We start from the raw sequence: 22137 nt of genomic DNA on the forward strand, positions 1-22137 counted from the left end.
GCAAAATTGAGTAATTCTTATTTGCATATTTTCTATTTCAATTCCTACTGATTGAGCAATTCTACCTCGCGTGATATTAATTCTATGCTCAGACCACGGCGGCAATAAGATGTCTCCCCACTTCAGCTCCTCTTCCCCTCTCACAGCATTCAGTCTCAGAGAGAGCAAGAGAACTGCAGCTTCATCTCCCTCCTCCCCATCTCATATTTCTTGTATTACTCTAGCCCAGGGGTCTCAAACTCGGTCAGGTAAGTGGGCCACTCATTGAAAAACCGTGAAGTTGACGGGCCGCATTACTTTCAAATTTGTTACAATACAAAATTATTTGTTAATCAATTAGTTATTTGAACTACTAGAATACTACTAAATTACTATAAAAGTCTGACTGTCCGAATGTCCACATTGACTTGCATAGGTCCGTGTGACGTGCGTTATTTTCACGCGCGTAACACGGACGTGAAATACGCACGTGTGAATTAGGCCTGACACTACTACGACAATACGACATTACTACAACACTACTATAATATTACATTACTATAACAATGCTGCATTATTATAAGGGTATGTGCACACGTAGTGACCAAAAACGTCTTTAAATCCAGAGCTGTTTTCAAGGGAAAACAGACCCTGCTTTTCAGACGTTTTTTGACCAACTCGCATTTTTCGCTGCGTTTTTCGCGCCGTTTTTTACGTCCGTTTTTGGAGCTGTTTTCATTGGAGTCTGAGAAAACAGCTCCGAAAACGTCCAAAGAAGTGTCCTGCACTTCTTTTGACGAGGCTGTATTTTTAAGAGTCGTCGTTTGACAGCTGTCAAACGACGACGCGTAAATTACAGGTCGTCTGCACAGTACGTCGGCAAACCCATTCAAATGAATGGGCAGATGTTTGCCGACGTATTGTAGCCCTATTTTCAGACGTAAAACGAGGCATAATACGCCTCGTTTACGTCTGAAAATAGGTCGTGTGAACCCAGCCTAACACTACTACATTACTAGAACACTACATTACTATAAGAATACATTACTACATCACTAGAACACTACTATAATTTGGTTTAAACTTTCATTAAATTTGCGAGTTTTCTTCACGTGCTTATTAAAATTTTCAAGTTTAAGTGTCGCTAAATGCAGTCCGGTGGCTCAGTTGGCAGATGCAATAACGTAAAGATTGAGCAGCCCCTTTTTGGATAGTGCCACAGTACCCTCTGTAGATCATGCCACACACACACGCACGTAGATAATGTCACACTTCCGCCCCCTAGATAATGCCACGATGCCCTCTGTAGATAATACCACAGTTCCCTCTATAGATAATGCAACCCCCCGTAGAAAGTGCCCCAGTTCCCTCTATGGAAAAAGTCACAGTGCCCTCTGTAGATAATGACACTGTAGATAGTGCCACACAGTAGATAGCTCCATTGGGGCTACCTCTAGGAGTGGAATCCCAAGCCAGAGAGTTGCCGACACTTTAGCTGGGGATTCCTCTGCTGGAGGAGCCCTTGTCACGGTCCATAGACAGTGATGCCAGGGGATTCTCCTGGACCAGAATGTGATGTCCAGGGCAACACCATAGCCGGAGTCCCAGGCAGAGTGCTACTAGCCTGGGACTCCAGCTCTGCTCCTAACATCACTGTCCACATATGGACAGTGATGTCAAGGGCTTCCCCAGAACCGGAGTCCCGGAGCAGAGCCGCTTCTAGCTCTGACGCTCCTCCTTCGGCTGGCTCTCTCCTCTCCCGAGGGAGCTACGGTGCCCGGCGGGCCGCATATAACAGCCTCAGGGGCCGCGTGTTTGAGACCCTTGCTCTAGATCAGGGGTCTCAAACACGGCCAGGTAAGTGGGCCACATATAGAAAAAATGTGAAGTTGACGGGCCGCATTACTTTCAAATTTGATATATTACAAAATTATTGTTAATCAATTCGTTATTAGAACTACTATAACACTATATTACTATAATACTACATTACTATAATAATAGCGCTAGGTTTAAACTTACCGGAAATTTGCGAGATTTCTCCACGTGCTTATTTCAACAATCCAGTTTTACAGTTTAAGTGTCGCTAAATGCAGTCCGGCGGCTCAGTTGGCAGCGTTTGGCAGACACACAAATTTCAAAATTAGGCAGTCCCTTTTTAGATCATGCCACAGTGCCCTCTGTAGATGCTGCCACACACACCCCTTGTAGATAGTGCCACAGACACCACCAGTAGATAGCTCCATTGGGGCTCCCTCTGGCTGGGGATTCCACTCCTAGAGCGTTGCCAACGCTTTGGCCAGGGATTCCTCTGCTGGAGGAGCCCCTGATGTCACTGTTCATACACAGTGACGTCATGGGATCCTCCTGGACCGGAATGTGATGTCAGGGGCAACCACAGAGCCGGTGTCCCAGAGCGGAGCACTAGTATAGGCTCTGCTCCTGAACTCTGGGGAAGCAACTGACATCAGTGTATATGGACAGTGATGTCAGGGGCTTGCCCAGAGCTGGAGTCCCGGAGCAGAACCGCTTCTGGCACCCTGCCTGGGATTCCAGCTCTGCTCCTGACCACTGTTCATATATGGACAGAGATGTCAGGGGCAACCCCAGCTACTAGCGCTCCTACTGTGCTCCTGACATCACTGTCTAGCTCTGGGGAAGCCCTAGACATCGCTGCCCACATGTGGACAGCGATGTCAGGGGATTCCAGAGTCCCGGAGCAGAGTCTGTGCTAGCACTCTGCCCGAGACTCCGCTCTGGGGAAGACCCTGACAAACCTGTTCATATATGGACAGCGATGTCAGGGAATTCCACAGGGTTCTGGAGCAGAGCCTATACTAGCGCTCTGCGGGAAGACCCTGACAAAACTGTCCATATATGAACAGGTTTGTCAGGGTCTTCCCCAGCAATCCCGGAGCAGAACCTATGCAAACGCTCTGGTTGGAACTCCGCTCTGGGGAAGACCCTGACATCGTGTGTCCATTCATGGACAACGATGTCAGGGATTTCACAGAGTACCGGAGCAGAGCCGATACTAGCGGCTCGGTGTCCCACGGGCCGCAGATGACAGCCTCAGGGGCCGCATGCGGCCCGCGGTCCTCGTGCTTGAGACCCCGGCTCTAGATGAATACTTTGGGGACTGAAGAGGTTTCTGAATTATTCCCTGTTAGCAGGGAAAAGGGGACACATGAACATAAAAAAATAAAAAATAAAGTTATAAACAATACATGCATTTTAAATTCTGTTCTTCACAATATCTTTTTTCTAGTGATACATTTCTTGGCTGTATTAATCCGGTGTCTTTAGTCTAGATCCATAAACCCTTAGCTGCCTGCTGATATAATCTTGTACATATTCCCCTGTCCTTGCTACGGTCTGTATAAATCACCCGTAATCTGCTCATCTAATCCGAACTACACAACTGTTCTATAAGATAAAGGATCACGTGTTGGCTTTGTATTATCCACAAAAATTCTCCAAGAAGAAAAAACAAAACAAAAAAAAATTAAGACCCAAAAAACTGGGCACGTCAGATTTTCCTCTACATATTCTCAATGCATCTACAGAGTTGAATCAAGGCAATGTATTTATACTATATGTATATAAGTTCAGATAGCGCCAGATACGGGTGGAAAAGGGGTTTTTGCACGGATAGGGGCCGAACCCGAAGATGAGTAAATAAAGAGTATCCGGCACACCAATTTGAGAAAAAGGTAATTTTTATTTTGTTTTTTTAATGCCAGTGGCGGAGTGCGACGTTTCGGTCAAGGCGACCTTCTTCAGGCACTGAGCCGTGCTGGTTCGACTGCATATACGAGCGCTTAGTCAAAATAATAGCGGCTGGCTACTATGTAACGGAGCTCCATTACAAAGCGGCCAGCCGCTATTATTTTGACTAAGCGCTCGTATATGCAGTCTAACCAGCACGGCTCAGTGCCTGAAGAAGGTCGCCTTGACCGAAACGTCGCACTCCGCCACTGGCATTAAAAAAACAAAATAAAAATTACCTTTTTCTCAAATTGGTGTGCCGGATACTCTTTACTTACGTATTTATACTATAGGCGGTCATATATAATAGGATCTTGGGTTACGCATGGGTGGGAGGTGGAGCAGCCTGGAAAACATGCCAAACTTTTAGAGGGAAATGCCAATGTCCCTCAACCAATGGGGTTGTGGCCGCGTCATAAGTTGACCTCTGGTGAACCTATAAGCGCATATTAGGGAATTCCATCGCTAGCATTTCCCATATATCTATAGAAGTTGGTTCTTTCAGGAGGGTCATGTAAGAGGAATTCATGCCATCATTTAGGACTGGTCTGTCAAGTAGCACTGTGTATTGCCAATCTTGCTACCAAGGTGGTTTTCGTCCCTGGTTCAACTGAAGAAATGCTGTTCCTCTACCTCAAAATTAAAAAGGGAGCTGGAAAGCCTATGAGCCCGTACACGATACATTTATTTCCGGAAAAAGCCGAACAGAAACTAAGCAGCTGAGCGCTCACACGAACGCTTCAGCTACTTCGTTCTAGCGATTAGTGGGGGTCTCCGTGCTCGGACCCCCACCAATACAAACTTCTGACATGTCACTATGATATGTCAGAAGTTTGTCGAACATTTAGCTGCACTTTAAGGCCCTGTTCACACTGAGTTTTTTGCAGGCGGAAAAATCTGCCGGATTTTGATTTGCCGGCAGGGCATATGCCGCGTTGATCTCAATGGGAGGTCAGAGACGGAAACTTTGAAGACAGAGCAGGTCACTTCTTTTTACCGCTCGCGGGAAAAGAACACCTCCCTTTGAAATCAATGAGAGGCGATTTCAGGCATTTTCTGGTGCCGTTTCTGACGCGGTTTCCACATCAAAATACTCTGTATAAACTAGCCCTAAGGGTGCCTTACTAAATCGGTTTCTATTTCTTTCAATAGAGATGTACCACACCTAGGTGACCACCTCACCTTAGCCTACTCATTTTCAGTTGGGGTCTCCACAGCTGGACACTCAATAATCTGTCATAGAAGCGGTTTCTGGTAAAAAAACAAAAACAAAACCACCCTTTAAGTCGATGAGATGACATGTTTTGGCCCATATTGGTATCAGAAGTGTATAAGGGTACATACACAAGCATAGGGTCACCAAATGTAAGCCAGGGTATTACCACCAGGAGCTTCTAGGAGGTCCACCATCTGACCATCTGTAGGGGCCTACTTACACGGAGCTTCATGGGTGATCTTTTCACTACTGGGGAGAAACCTGGATGAGGAGCAAAGATGCAGCGGATAAAAGGAACACAAAACAGGGAGGTGAAAAAACCATGACATAGTGAGGACCATAAATTGTAACCAATGATGGTGGTTTTGGCAGAGTAGGGCCAAATTCCTAGTCTTTCAATGGAGACCTATGATTACAGCCCCGGTGGACCATTAAGGGGTTGTCCAGCTTGGAGAACCCAGAATAGAGGGGGGGGGGTGTCCTCTGCTCAGTATCCTCAAATCTTGGCCAGAATAGAGAGTGGTTACAAAGGGCGTCTCTCGCTCTAGAGGACCTGTCCTGTATTACACAGACAACCAATTAATATGAATGAGCACTGTGTAATGCTTAGTTTCCCCTGTGGTGGTGCTGCAGGGAAATTCAACACTTACTGCCAGGATTCCCAACAGAATATAGTTGATTGCCGAAGGCGCCAGCAGTCAGACACTGTATGATCACCTTACTGTCAAGGGACCTTCTAACAAGTGGTAACAGAGAAACTCTTTAATGATCCTTGGTGAATGTTTGAGGTTCCATATGGTGGAAAGTCGTTTCTTTTTAATGATAAAAGTAAAAGCCATTTTTTTAGTTCTGAAAGAACCAGAATCTACGAAACCACGTGACACTTTTCCAGTTCTCAAAAGCACCACTAGACTTACACATTCTTGTGTTTTGAAGGTCAACACCGTAACACAAGATGGTCTTCTCCCATTTAGGTCCATGGTTACTGTGAATAGGTGAAACACGTATATGGAGAGGACATTTGATACACCATAGTTTTATTGATTTGTACCGTTGTAGTCCGTTGTTTAGCCTTCAGAAAGAGTTACCATTTCTGGAGGTCCCTCTACTCAACATCATACTTCATGAGGTCTAGTTTTTCCTACAATATCCCATTCAATGGTTGTTTGTAAAGAGCCTAGAAAGTTTGACACTGTCAAATCTGGACACGGAGCTTTTTAGAACCCACAACCATGTTGAAAGCTGTTCCTAAGAGTCAGGACTGGTGTCTCTTAAGATGGGTTGGGTACCCAACTCCTGGAGAATGAGGAGGTCCATTGAAGAGTTGGCCACTCGTACAGTGTTCTCCATTAAAATGACTGTAGTCATAGTAGGCTTCCATTTCAATCAGAGAGGAACCACACTTAGGTGACCACGTCTCCGGGGCCTGCTCATTATCAAGATCAGAGCGGAGTCTCCATAACCTTTATGGTGTATTGAGCTGATAGGACATAACAGTTCATCATAAAGCTCACCTGCTTTGCACCCGTTTAGGACATCACCTTCGATAGTAGTTGTAACCATAACATAACCACCCGTCACCGGTAGGGATCACTCGTATACCATTCTAAAGATTAACAGAGACTTTAATAAAGAGATTTTACCACCTTGATTTCTCTTATTACTCTTTGGGCACAAACAATACAAACAAATTCTATGGCAGTCACCAAAAGGTAACCAGCAGTGATATCCCAAGTTCTGCGATTGACCAAAAGCACAAGCTGAGGAACACATCCTCCCAGGTAGATCAGGCTGCCAGCCATGGCCTCACCCATATCAAGGGCTCCAAATCCGCATTGAGAATTGGGTACAGTACCATTCTGAAGTGGGTCGATGCAGCAGGAATAAGGGACACCACATGAGTTGACTCCAGGAGAACTGCAGTTAAAATACCTGTGGAAGTAGAGACTCATTAGGTTCAAGGTCAGTATGAATAGTTTGTGGTCCCACACCCCAGAAGACCTTCTGGAAATGACAAAGCCACCACAGCGGTCAGTTCCCAACCTCTACTACTTAATCTGTGATGTCCGTATGCCAAAATAGGGCATGTGGGCAAAGGCTGTCTACACGACAACCCAGCTGATCATAGACTTTATAGGTTTACTCGTAAATAACATTTTATAAGGTATACAGTGGTGTAACTACCGCTTTAGCAGCCGTGGCGGCTGCTATGGGGCCCGTAGCATGAGGGGGCCCGTGCCACCCGCCGGCATGGCCCCTCCCCCCATGTCCGGAGGCTCCGCTAGCAGCTGCCACAGCGCGACGCCACTGAAGGGGTTGTTCCTACAAAACACATGCATCCCCTATCCACAGGAGAGGGGACACATGTGTGATCGCTGGGACGCCCAGCGATAAGGAGAACGGGGGAGCGAAAGTCCCCCGAAGTTCTCCATGACAAACCTTGGACTTCTGGGGTCTGTCTGCGGCTCCATAGAAATGAATTGTGCACATGCGTGACCAGCGCTCCTTTCATTTTTATTGAACTGCGCAGACGCCGGAAGTCCGAGGTTTGTGATGGAGAACTTCGGGGGACTTTCGGTCCCCCGTTCTCCTTATTGCTGCCAGCGATCACACATGTATCCCTTATCCTGTGGATAGGGGATGCATGTCTTTTGTAGGGCAAACTATAGGCAGTTACGCCCCTGAATGTATATGTAGGTGCAATCTACTTAAATACACTACATTACTGATTCGGAGTTACAGCTTGTATTATACTCCAGAGCTGCACTCACTATTCTGCTGGTGGAGTCACAGTGTACATACATTACTTATACTGTACTGATTCGGAGTTACATCTTTTATTATATACTCTAGAGCATTCGCAGTTCTGCTCATTGCCATTAGAAACCGTCAATAAGCTTGTCGACAGATACTCCCCTAACAGTTTAGCTGAGATTTTTTTTTCCCTACATCAGATAACTATAACTGCACATATCTTGTAGTAAAGATTAATTCCCACAATGTAAATCACCAGAACAAGCTCTGTGCAGACACTAAAAAAGCAAGGGATGCAGAGAGATTTTTGCTCTGAAGCCTTTAGAATTCTAAATGCAGCTCTGGACTAGGATACAGGCTGTAACTCAGGATCAGCCCTAGATCAAATAAATAAATGGAAGCTCCTCAGATATAATTCGGCAGAATACGTACAGATTTGTAGACCAGTCTTGGTAGGACTGCACTCCACAACACTCCATGCCAAGTTGAATCTCATCCAGTATAAACTTAAGGTCGGCATCGTCTTGGTATCTGCTCACGGCTACCAGCATGGTCGTCTTCACTGAATCCTGAATTTGTTTATGAAAACAAAGGACCACCAGGGCCACCACACATTGTGACACCAACAGCACAGAAATCCCAGCAAAGAAAAGTCGGAGGAGACAAAGGTTCTCTCTGATGAACCCAACGCATCCCGAGGACGTCAAGACGCACACCACCAGGCCCACCAGAACAAATAGAAGCATGGGGTCGGTGCCCAAATTTCCAATCTTTTCTCCCATCAAGGACTGTTTGTCGGCAAGACCCCAAAAGCCAATGCAGAGCAGGCCGAAGCCCAATGTGAAGAAGATAAAGTTGAAGAAGAACATGAGATATTTGATGGACGGTATGAGGGGATCAGGGCGATGGCCTCGAGGTGGTGGCCAGTTATTTGGAGTGACGGAGGTGGTCGAGCGGTCCACTTCAGCACCACTGCTGTGGGAGTAGTATAGGAAGTCATCGGATTCTAGGCCGTATTTCGTATTCGGGTTGACAGCCCCCTGCGGAAAGAGATTTCACAATTTTGAAATTACATATAGGAAATGGAAATTTTCTTCATTACGAACCTTTGAGAGGAAAAGAGGAGCGTCAAATAGTGCCCACCCTACAATATTGCCAGTCAAGTCATTGCCCCACCCCGTGACCTTACTATCCATAGTCATGGCCCCCACTGGTGACATTGCCAGCAAGTCATTCCCTCCCTGCAGGATAGTCCCTCCACCATAATATTGCCCGCCATAATCAGTGCCCTCTATAGCAAGCCAGATCAGTGCCCCCCTTAAAATTGCAGCTACATTCTATTAGTGTAGCAGGATCCTGCACAATAAGCGTCCCTGCGCAGTAAGCGGTGGCACCGTAGGCGGGTGATGTCTTTTTTTATGGTCATCCACACCAGAAAGCCCAGCCCTGCATGGATCACAACCGAAGACGCTGTGCGAGAAAAACCGCCAACCTCGACACATCACTTCCTTCATGGGCAACGCAATGCCGAAAGTAGGAGTTGGTCATAATAATGTGAATATAGTATTTTGAAAATAAATAAAAAAAATTTTAGCAATCAATTACCGATCACACGGATTGTAAGGAATGTTTACCTTGGGTAACAAGATCCTCGATTCCTCACGTTCCTCCGGGCTTTTCCACCGCACGGAAAGAGGACACAGTCTCTGAAAAAGGCGGTGAATTTTGGTGCCCATTTTCACATGCATTCAATTCTGAACCGGGCAAATATGAACTGAAGATTATCCCATCCCCCGGCAAGTTAATCAGGAGACTGGAGGTCAGCCTCTTATCATGTGAGGCACCATGTCTCCTGGTGCGGCTCATTTACCCTCCTTTATTTAACCCCCTCTATCCTGGGGAAATCAGAGTTTAATAATAGGCAATGATGACTAGAACATAGGCGGCATGGGTGGGCACACTCAGTGTTTAGGGCTACATAGACATAAGATTGTCGGCAGATCCCCATTCGGTCGGATCTGTCAATATACATCTAAGGTCAATGATCACCTTAAGGCCAGGTTCACACACACACACACAGTTTTTAGTGCAGTTTTTGGCTCGGTTTTTTGAGCCGATGACAGAAGTATGTAATTCTTTTAAACTTTCCATTAATTTTGTGTCGAATCCTGGCTTTGTCAAAAGAAAAAGAAAACGCAGCCGAAATCTGCATTAAAACTGCGCGCGTGACACTGGCCTAAGTGTATATTCACACTGTGCATTTTTTTGGTGCAGTTTTTGAACCCACAACCAGGGATGAATTGAAAAGGGAGGTGAAGTTTATAGAAAAGATTTGACTTTTTTTTTAAAATCCACTCCTGGTTGTGGCTTCAAAAACGGCACTAAAAAACCTGCACTGTGTGAATATACCTTTAGGGTTAGTATACACGGCGGATTTTGCGTGGCAGGTCCCGCTGCAAAATCTGCTGCAGAATTATTCCTGCTGTCGGCAGGAGGATTCTTTTACCCGCTAGCTGAAAAAAATCAACTAGCGGGTAAAAAGAAGCGTCCGACTCCAATTGAAATGAATGTCAGACTGAGTTTTGCAGCGGAATCTGTGGCATGTTCCGCAAAAAATCTGCCATGTGAACAGGGTCTTAGGCTGAAATCACACATGCAGTTTTTGGATACAAAAGGAAGATGTATTGGATTTTCCGCTATCATTCTCTTTGCTTTTGTGTCCCCTCCTGGCTTTGGCTTAAAAAAACGGCATCAAAAACTGCATGTGTGAATTCAGCCTTGTTCGCACGTGTGGATTTGGTATGGGGGCTCTGTGACTTTCAGTGGTATGGGGACATTTTAGCTGGCACTATCTATTATAATGGAAATATTTGGCGCTGTTATGGGGGCACTGTGGTTGGCAATGTTAAGGGGCAGGCTTTGATTTCTATGGTTGTTATTGTGGCCTTAGATAGGAGGTCTGGAGGAGGACATTAGGTACTTTGTTGTGTGGGGTGACAGTGGGCATCTTCTCAGGGTGTAGTGTCGGGTTCCTTATCAGTGTCCCGCGAGTACAGTATTAGCTGAAGTCTCGTCATGTTATACACACTGAGGCCTGAAGGTGGCGCGCTTCCTGCCAGGCCGGAACGTTCGGTGCCGGAACCTTGGTGTCTGGGATTACACCGGGGGAAGCTTATTGAAGTGACAGTGCGCAGGACCGGCCGGTTGAAGACGTTAGAGGCCGGGAATCCCCGGAGGTAACTGCGGTGTGAGGTGAAGGAGGAGACCGTGGAGAAGCAGACATGGCGGAGAGTATAGTAAGTATATGAGGAGGGGGCGGCGGTGTGCGGGGAGCAGTCAGTAGGCCCGGCAATAGTGTCAGGCTGGAGCCGCTGTGTCATGTCATGTGTGTCATCAGCCATATACATACATAATATATACATACATAATATATACATATATACACACACTACATCACCCATATACATAATATATACATACACTACATCACCCATATACATAATATATACACTACATCACCCATATACATAATATAGACATACACATCACCTATATACATAATATATACATACACTACATCGCCTATATACATACATAATATATACATCTATACACACACTACATCACCCATATACATAATATATACATACACTACATCACTCATATACATAATATATACATACACTACATCACCCATATACATACACTACATCACCCATATACATAATATATACATACACTACATCACCCATATACATAATATAGACATACACTACATCACCCATATACGTACATAATATATACATACACTACATCACCCATATACATAATATATACATACACTACATAACCCATATACATAATATATACATACACTACATCACCCATATACATAATATATACATACACTACATCACCCAGATACATACACTACATCACCCATATACATAATATATACATACACTACATCACTCATATACATAATATATACATACACTACATCACCCAGATACATACACTACATCACCCATATACATAATATATACATACACTACATCACCCATATACATAATATATACATACACTACATCACCCAGATACATACACTAAATCACCCATATACATAATATATACATACACTACATCACCCATATACATAATATATACATACACTACATCACCCATATACATAATATATACATACACTACATCACCCAGATACATACACTACATCACCCATATACATAATATATACGTACACTACATCACCCATATACATAATATATACATACACTACATCACCCATATACATAATATATACATACACTACATCACCCAGATACATACACTACATCACCCATATACATAATATATACGTACACTACATCACCCATATACATAATATATACATACACTACATCACTCATATACATACACTACATCACCCATATACATACATAATATATACATACACTACATCACCCATATACATAATATATACATACACTACATCACCCATATACATAATATATACATACACTACATCACCCAGATACATACACTACATCACCCATATACATAATATATACATACACTACATCACCCATATACATAATATATACATACACTACATCACCCATATACGTACATAATATATACATACACTACATCACCCATATACATAATATATACATACACTACATCACCCATATACATAATATATACATACACTACATCACTCATATACATAATATATACATACACTACATCACCCATATACATACATAATATATACATACACTACATCACCCATATACATAATATATACATACACTACATCACCCATATACATAATATATACATACACTACATCACCCATATACATAATATAGACATACACTACATCACCCATATACGTACATAATATATACATACACTACATCACCCATATACATAATATATACATACACTACATCACCCATATACATAATATATACATACACTACATCACTCATATACATACACTACATCACCCATATACATACACTACATCACTCATATACATAATATATACATACACTACATCACCCATATACATACATAATATATACATACACTACATCACCCATATACATAATATATACATACACTACATCACCCAGATACATACACTAAATCACCCATATACATAATATATACATACACTACATCACCCATATACATAATATATACATACACTACATCACCCATATACATAATATATACATACACTACATCACCCAGATACATACACTACATCACCCATATACATAATATATACGTACACTACATCACCCATATACATAATATATACATACACTACATCACTCATATACATACACTACATCACCCATATACATACATAATATATACATACACTACATCACCCATATACATAATATATACATACACTACATCACCCATATACATAATATATACATACACTACATCACCCAGATACATACACTACATCACCCATATACATAATATATACATACACTACATCACCCATATACATAATATATACATACACTACATCACCCATATACATAATATATACACTACATCACACATATACATAATATATACATACACTACATCACTCATATACATAATATATACATACACTACATCACCCATATACATAATATATACATACACTACATCACCCATATACATAATATATACATACACTACATCACCCATATACATAATATATACATACACTACATCACCCATATACATAATATATACATACACTACATCACCCAGATACATACACTACATCACCCATATACAAATATATACATATACTACATCACCCATATACATAATATATACATACACTACATCACTCATATACATACACTACATCACCCATATACATAATATATACATACACTACATCACCCATATACATAATATAGACATACACTACATCACCCATATACATACACTACATCACCCATATACATACATAATATATACATACACTACATCACCCATATACATAATATATACATACACTACATCACCCAGATACATACACTACATCACCCATATACATAATATATACATACACTACATCACCCATATACATAATATATACATACACTACATCACCCATATACATAATATATACATACACTACATCACCCATATACATAATATATACATACACTACATCACCCATATACATAATATATACATACACTACATCACCCATATACATAATATATACATACACTACATCACCCATATACATAATATATACATACACTACATCACCCATATACATACATAATATATACATACACTACATCACCCATATACATAATATATACATACACTACATCACCCATATACATAATATATACATACACTACATCACCCAGATACATACACTACATCACCCATATACATAATATATACATACACTACATCACCCATATACATAATATATACATACACTACATCACCCATATACATACATAATATATACATACACTACATCACCCATATACATAATATATACATACACTACATCACCCATATACATAATATATACATACACTACATCACCCATATACATACACTACATCACCCATATACATAATATATACATACACTACATCACCTATATACATAATATATACATACACTACATCACTCATATACATACACTACATCACCCATATACATACATAATATATACATACACTACATCACCCAGATACATACACTACATCACTCGTATACATAATATATACATACACTACATCACCCATATACATACATAATATATACATACACTACATCACCCATATACATAATATATACATACACTACATCACCCATATACATACATAATATATACATACACTACATCACCCATATACATAATATATACATACACTACATCACCCATATACATAATATATACATACACTACATCACCCAGATACATACACTACATCACCCATATACATAATATATACATACACTACATCACCCATATACATAATATATACATACACTACATCACCCAGATACATACACTACATCACCCATATACATAATATATACATACACTACATCACTCATATACATAATATATACATACACTACATCACCCATATACATACATAATATATACATACACTACATCACCCATATACATAATATATACATACACTACATCACCCATATACATAATATATACATACACTACATCACCCAGATACATACACTACATCACCCATATACATAATATATACATACACTACATCACCCATATACATAATATATACATACACTACATCACCCATATACATAATATATACATACACTACATCACCCATATACATAATATATACATACACTACATCACCCATATACATACATAATATATACATACACTACATCACCCATATACATACATAATATATACATACACTACATCACCCATATACATAATATATACATACACTACATCACCCATATACATAATATATACATACACTACATCACCCAGATACATACACTACATCACCCATATACATAATATATACATACACTACATCACCCATATACATAATATATACATACACTACATCACCCATATACATACATAATATATACATACACTACATCACCCATATACATAATATATACATACACTACATCACCCATATACATAATATATACATACAGTGGCGTAACTACCGCCGTAGCAGCAGTAGCGGCTGCTACGGGGCCCGCGGCATGAGGGGGCCCGTGTCGCCCGCCGGCACGGACCCCCACCATGGCCCGAGGCTCCGCTAGCAGCCGCTATGGCTGCTACAGCGGGACGCCACTGAACAGTACGGCAGAGCAGGGAGGTATCTCCCTGCTCTGCCATTAAGCAAAAGACATGTATCCCCTATCCACAGGATAGGGGATACATGTATGATCATTGGCAGCGATAGGGAGAACGGGGGACTGAAAGTCCCCTGAAGTTCTCCATCACAAACCTCGGACATCCGGGGTCTGTGTGCATGCGTGCGCTTGTGCGCATGCGTGACCAGCGCTCCATTCATTTCTACAGAGCTGCGCAGACGCCGGAAGTCAGAGGTTAGTCATGGAGAACTTCAGGGGGACTTTCGGTCCCCCGTTCTCCCTATCGCTGCCAGCGATCACACATGTATCCCCTATCCTGTGAATATCCTGTGGATAGGGGATACATGTCTTTTATTAGGACACACTGTAGGTCGCATTTTTTTTGGAGGGGGGATGCTGTATGGCGTTCCCTACAGGGGGGGGGGGGCTGTATGGCGTTCCCTACAGGGGGGGGACACTGTATGGCGTTCCCTACAGGGGGGGGGACACTGTATGGCGTTCCCTACAGGGGGGACGACGCTGTATGGCGTTCCCTACAGGGGGGGGCTTTATGGCGTTCCCTACAGGGGGGGCTGTATGGCGTTCCCTACAGGGGGGGGGGCTGTATGGCGTTCCCTACGGGGGGGGGCTGTATGGCGTTCCCTACAGGGGGGGGCTGTATGGCGTTCCCTACAGGGGGGTCTGTATGGCGTTCCCTACAGGGGGGGCTGTATGGCGTTCTCTACAGACCCCCCTGTAGGGAACGCCATACAGACTCCCTGTAGGTAACGCCAGACAGCCCCCTCTGTAGGGAACGACATACAGCCCCCCCCGTAGATAACGCCATACAGTCCCCCCTCTAGATAACGCCATACAGCCCCCTCTGTAGATAGCGCCATACAGTTCCCCCTGTAGATAGCGCCTTTCAGTCCCCCTGTAGATAGCGCCATACAGCCCCCCTGTAGATAGCGCCATACAGCCCCCCCTGTAGATAATGCCATACAGCCCCCCCCCCTGTAGGGAACGCCATACAGCCCCCCCTGTAGGGAACGCCATACAGTCCCCCCTGTAGGGAACGCCATACAGTCCCCCCGTAGATAACGCCATACAGTCCCCCCGTAGATAACGCCATACAGTCCCCCCGTAGATAACGCCATACAGTCCCCCCGTAGATAACGCCATACAGTCCCCCCATAGATAACGCCATACAGTCCCCCCATAGATAACGCCATACAGTCCCCCCGTAGATAACGCCATACAGTCCCCCCGTAGATAACGCCATACAGTCCCCCCGTAGATAACGCCATACAGTCCCCCCGTAGATAACGCCATACAGTCCCCCCGTAGATAACCCCATACAGTCCCCCCGTAGATAACCCCATACAGTCCCCCCGTAGATAACGCCATACAGTCCCCCCGTAGATAACGCCATACAGTCCCCCCGTAGATAACGCCATACAGTCCCCCCGTAGATAACGCCATACAGTCCCCCCGTAGATAACGCCATACAGTCCCCCCGTAGATAACGCCATACAGCCCCCTCTGTAGATATCTACAAAGGGCTGTATGGCGTTATCTACAGGGGGGCTGTATGGCGTTATCTACAGGGGGGCTGTATGGCGTTATCTACAGGGGGGCTGTATGGCGTTATCTACAGGGGGGCTGAATGGCGTTATCTACAGGGGGGCTGTATGGCGTTATCTACAGGGGGGCTGTATGGCGTTATCTACAGGGGGGTTGTATGGCGTTATCTACAGGGGGCTGTATGGCGTTATCTACAGGGGGGCTGTATGGCGTTATCTACAGGGGGGCTGTATGGCGTTATCTACAGGGGGGCTGTATGGCGTTATCTACAGGGGGCTGTATGGCGTTATCAAAAGGGGGGATTTGTAAAAAAGGCACTATCTACAAGGGGGGGGGGTTGTGTGACACCCAGGGGAGGGGGGCTATGGGGCAGTCTTTCCTAGTTACGCCCCTGTATACATACACTACATCACCCATATACATACACTACATCACCCATATACATAATATATACATACACTACATCACCTATATACATAATATATACATACACTACATCACTCATATACATACACTACATCACCCATATACATACATAATATATACATACACTACATCACCCAGATACATACACTACATCACTCATATACATAATATATACATACACTACATCACCCATATACATACATAATATATACATACACTACATCACCCATATACATAATATATACATACACTACATCACCCATATACATACATAATATATACATACACTACATCACCCATATACATAATATATACATACACTACATCACCCATATACATAATATATACATACACTACATCACCCAGATACATACACTACATCACCCATATACATGAATATATACATACACTACATCACCCATATACATATATATACATACACTACATCACCCAGATACATACACTACATCACCCATATACATAATATATACATACACTACATCACTCATATACATAATATATACATACACTACATCACCCATATACATACATAATATATACATACACTACATCACCCATATACATAATATATACATACACTACATCACCCATATACATAATATATACATACACTACATCACCCAGATACATACACTACATCACCCATATACATAATATATACATACACTACATCACCTATATACATAATATATACATACACTACATCACTCATATACATACACTACATCACCCATATACATAATATATACATACACTACATCACCCATATACATAATATATACATACACTACATCACCCATATACATAATATATACATACACTACATCACCCATATACATATATATACATACACTACATCACCCATATACATAATATATACATACACTACATCACCCATATACATAATATATACATACACTACATCACCCATATACATAATATATACATACACTACATCACCCATATACATATATATACATACACTACATCACCCAGATACATACACTACATCACCCATATACATAATATATACATACACTACATCACCCATATACATAATATATACATACACTACATCACTCATATACATACACTACATCACCCATATGCATACATAATATATACATACACTACATCACCCATATACATAATATATACATACACTACATCACCCATATACATAATATATACACTACATCACCTATATACATAATATATACATACACTACATCACCCATATACATAATATATACATACACTACATCACCCATATACATAATATATACATACACTACATCACCCATATACATAATATATACACTACATCACCTATATACATAATATACACTACATCACCCATATACAGTACTATATACATACACTACATCACCCATATACATAATATATACATACACTACATCACCCATATACAGTATATATACATACACTACATCACCCATATACATAATATATACACTACATCACCTATATACATAATATATACATACACTACATCACCCATATACATAATATATACATACACTACATCACCCATATACATAATATATACATACACTACATCACCCATATACATATATATACATACACTACATCACCCATATACATAATATATACATACACTACATCACCCATATACATAATATATACACTACATCACCCATATACATAATATATACATACACTACATCACCCATATACATAATATATACATACACTACATCACCCATATACATAATATATACATACACTACATCACCCATATACATAATATATACACTACATCACCCATATACATAATATATACATACACTACATCACCCATATACATAATATATACACTACATCACCTATATACATAATATACACTACATCACCCATATACATACTATATACATACACTACATCACCCATATACATAATATACACTACGTCACCCATATACATAATATATACATACACTACATCACCCATATACATACACTACATCACCCATATACATAATATATACGTACACTACATCACCCATATACATAATATATACATACACTACATCACCTATATACATACACTACATCACTCATATACATACACTACATCACCCATATACATACATAATATATACATACACTACATCACCCAGATACATACACTACATCACTCATATACATAATATATACATACACTACATCACCCATATACATACATAATATATACATACACTACATCACCCATATACATAATATATACATACACTACATCACCCATATACATAATATATACATACACTACATCACCCAGATACATACACTACATCACCCATATACATAATATATACATACACTACATCACCCATATACATAATATATACATACACTACATCACTCATATACATACACTACATCACCCATATACATACATAATATATTACATACACTACATCACCCATATACATAATATATACATACACTACATCACCCATATACATAATATATACATACACTACATCACCTATATACATACACTACATCACCCATATACATAATATATACATACACTACATCACCCATATACATAATATATACATACACTACATCACCCAGATACATACACTACATCACCCATATACATAATATATACATACACTACATCACTCATATACATAATATATACATACACTACATCACCCATATACATACATAATATATACATACACTACATCACCCATATACATAATATATACATACACTACATCACCCATATACATAATATATACATACACTACATCACCCAGATACATACACTACATCACCCATATACATAATATATACATACACTACATCACCTATATACATAATATATACATACACTACATCACTCATATACATACACTACATCACCCATATACATAATATATACATACACTACATCACCCATATACATAATATATACATACACTACATCACCCATATACATAATATATACATACACTACATCACCCATATACATAATATATACATACACTACATCACCCATATACATAATATATACATACACTACATCACCCATATACATAATATATACATACACTACATCACCCAGATACATACACTACATCACCCATATACATAATATATACATACACTACATCACCCATATACATAATATATACATACACTACATCACTCATATACATACACTACATCACCCATATGCATACATAATATATACATACACTACATCACCCATATACATAATATATACATACACTACATCACCCATATACATAATATATACACTACATCACCTATATACATAATATATACATACACTACATCACCCATATACATAATATATACATACACTACATCACCCATATACATAATATATACATACACTACATCACCCATATACATAATATATACACTACATCACCTATATACATAATATACACTACATCACCCATATACATACTATATACATACACTACATCACCCATATACATAATATATACATACACTACATCACCCATATACATAATATATACATACACTACATCACCCATATACATAATATATACACTACATCACCTATATACATAATATATACATACACTACATCACCCATATACATAATATATACATACACTACATCACCCATATACATAATATATACATACACTACATCACCCATATACATAATATATACATACACTACATCACCCATATACATAATATATACATACACTACATCACCCATATACATAATATATACACTACATCACCCATATACATAATATATACATACACTACATCACCCATATACATAATATATACATACACTACATCACCCATATACATAATATATACATACACTACATCACCCATATACATAATATATACACTACATCACCCATATACATAATATATACATACACTACATCACCCATATACATAATATATACACTACATCACCTATATACATAATATACACTACATCACCCATATACATACTATATACATACACTACATCACCCATATACATAATATACACTACGTCACCCATATACATAATATATACATACACTACATCACCCATATACATAATATATACATACACTACATCACCCATATACATACACTACATCACCCATATACATAATATATACATACACTACATCACCTATATACATACACTACATCACTTATACATACACTACATCACCCATATACATACATAATATATACATACACTACATCACCCAGATACATACACTACATCACTCATATACATAATATATACATACACTACATCACCCATATACATACATAATATATACATACACTACATCACCCATATACATAATATATACATACACTACATCACCCATATACATAATATATACATACACTACATCACCCATATACATAATATATACATACACTACATCACCCAGATACATACACTACATCACC

The 22137-nt window shown here is 40.3% G+C and overlaps 2 protein-coding genes across 2 annotated transcripts in view; one reads left to right on the top strand and one right to left on the bottom strand.

The window, feature by feature from the left end:
- Positions 1-6588: 6588 nt before the first annotated feature.
- Positions 6589-10835, bottom strand: TSPAN10 (tetraspanin 10). The gene is made up of 3 exons (XM_075845969.1): positions 9352-10835; positions 8150-8757; positions 6589-6895 (listed from the first exon to the last, which is right to left on the bottom strand). The coding sequence occupies exons 1-3, from the start codon at positions 9463-9465 to the stop codon at positions 6589-6591; spliced, it is 1029 nt and encodes a 342-aa protein (XP_075702084.1). The 5' UTR covers positions 9466-10835.
- Positions 10836-10863: 28 nt separating this feature from the next.
- NPLOC4 (NPL4 homolog, ubiquitin recognition factor) overlaps positions 10864-22137 on the top strand; it is a 39300-nt gene continuing 28026 nt past the window's right edge. Inside the window, exon 1 of the mRNA XM_075845968.1 lies at positions 10864-11013. Coding sequence (XP_075702083.1) covers positions 10999-11013 — 15 coding nt within the window. The 5' untranslated portion in view covers positions 10864-10998. The remainder of the gene's footprint in view (positions 11014-22137) is intronic.

Source organism: Rhinoderma darwinii, chromosome 13, assembly GCF_050947455.1.
Source record: "Rhinoderma darwinii isolate aRhiDar2 chromosome 13, aRhiDar2.hap1, whole genome shotgun sequence".
Taxonomy (NCBI): Eukaryota; Metazoa; Chordata; class Amphibia; order Anura; family Rhinodermatidae; genus Rhinoderma; species Rhinoderma darwinii.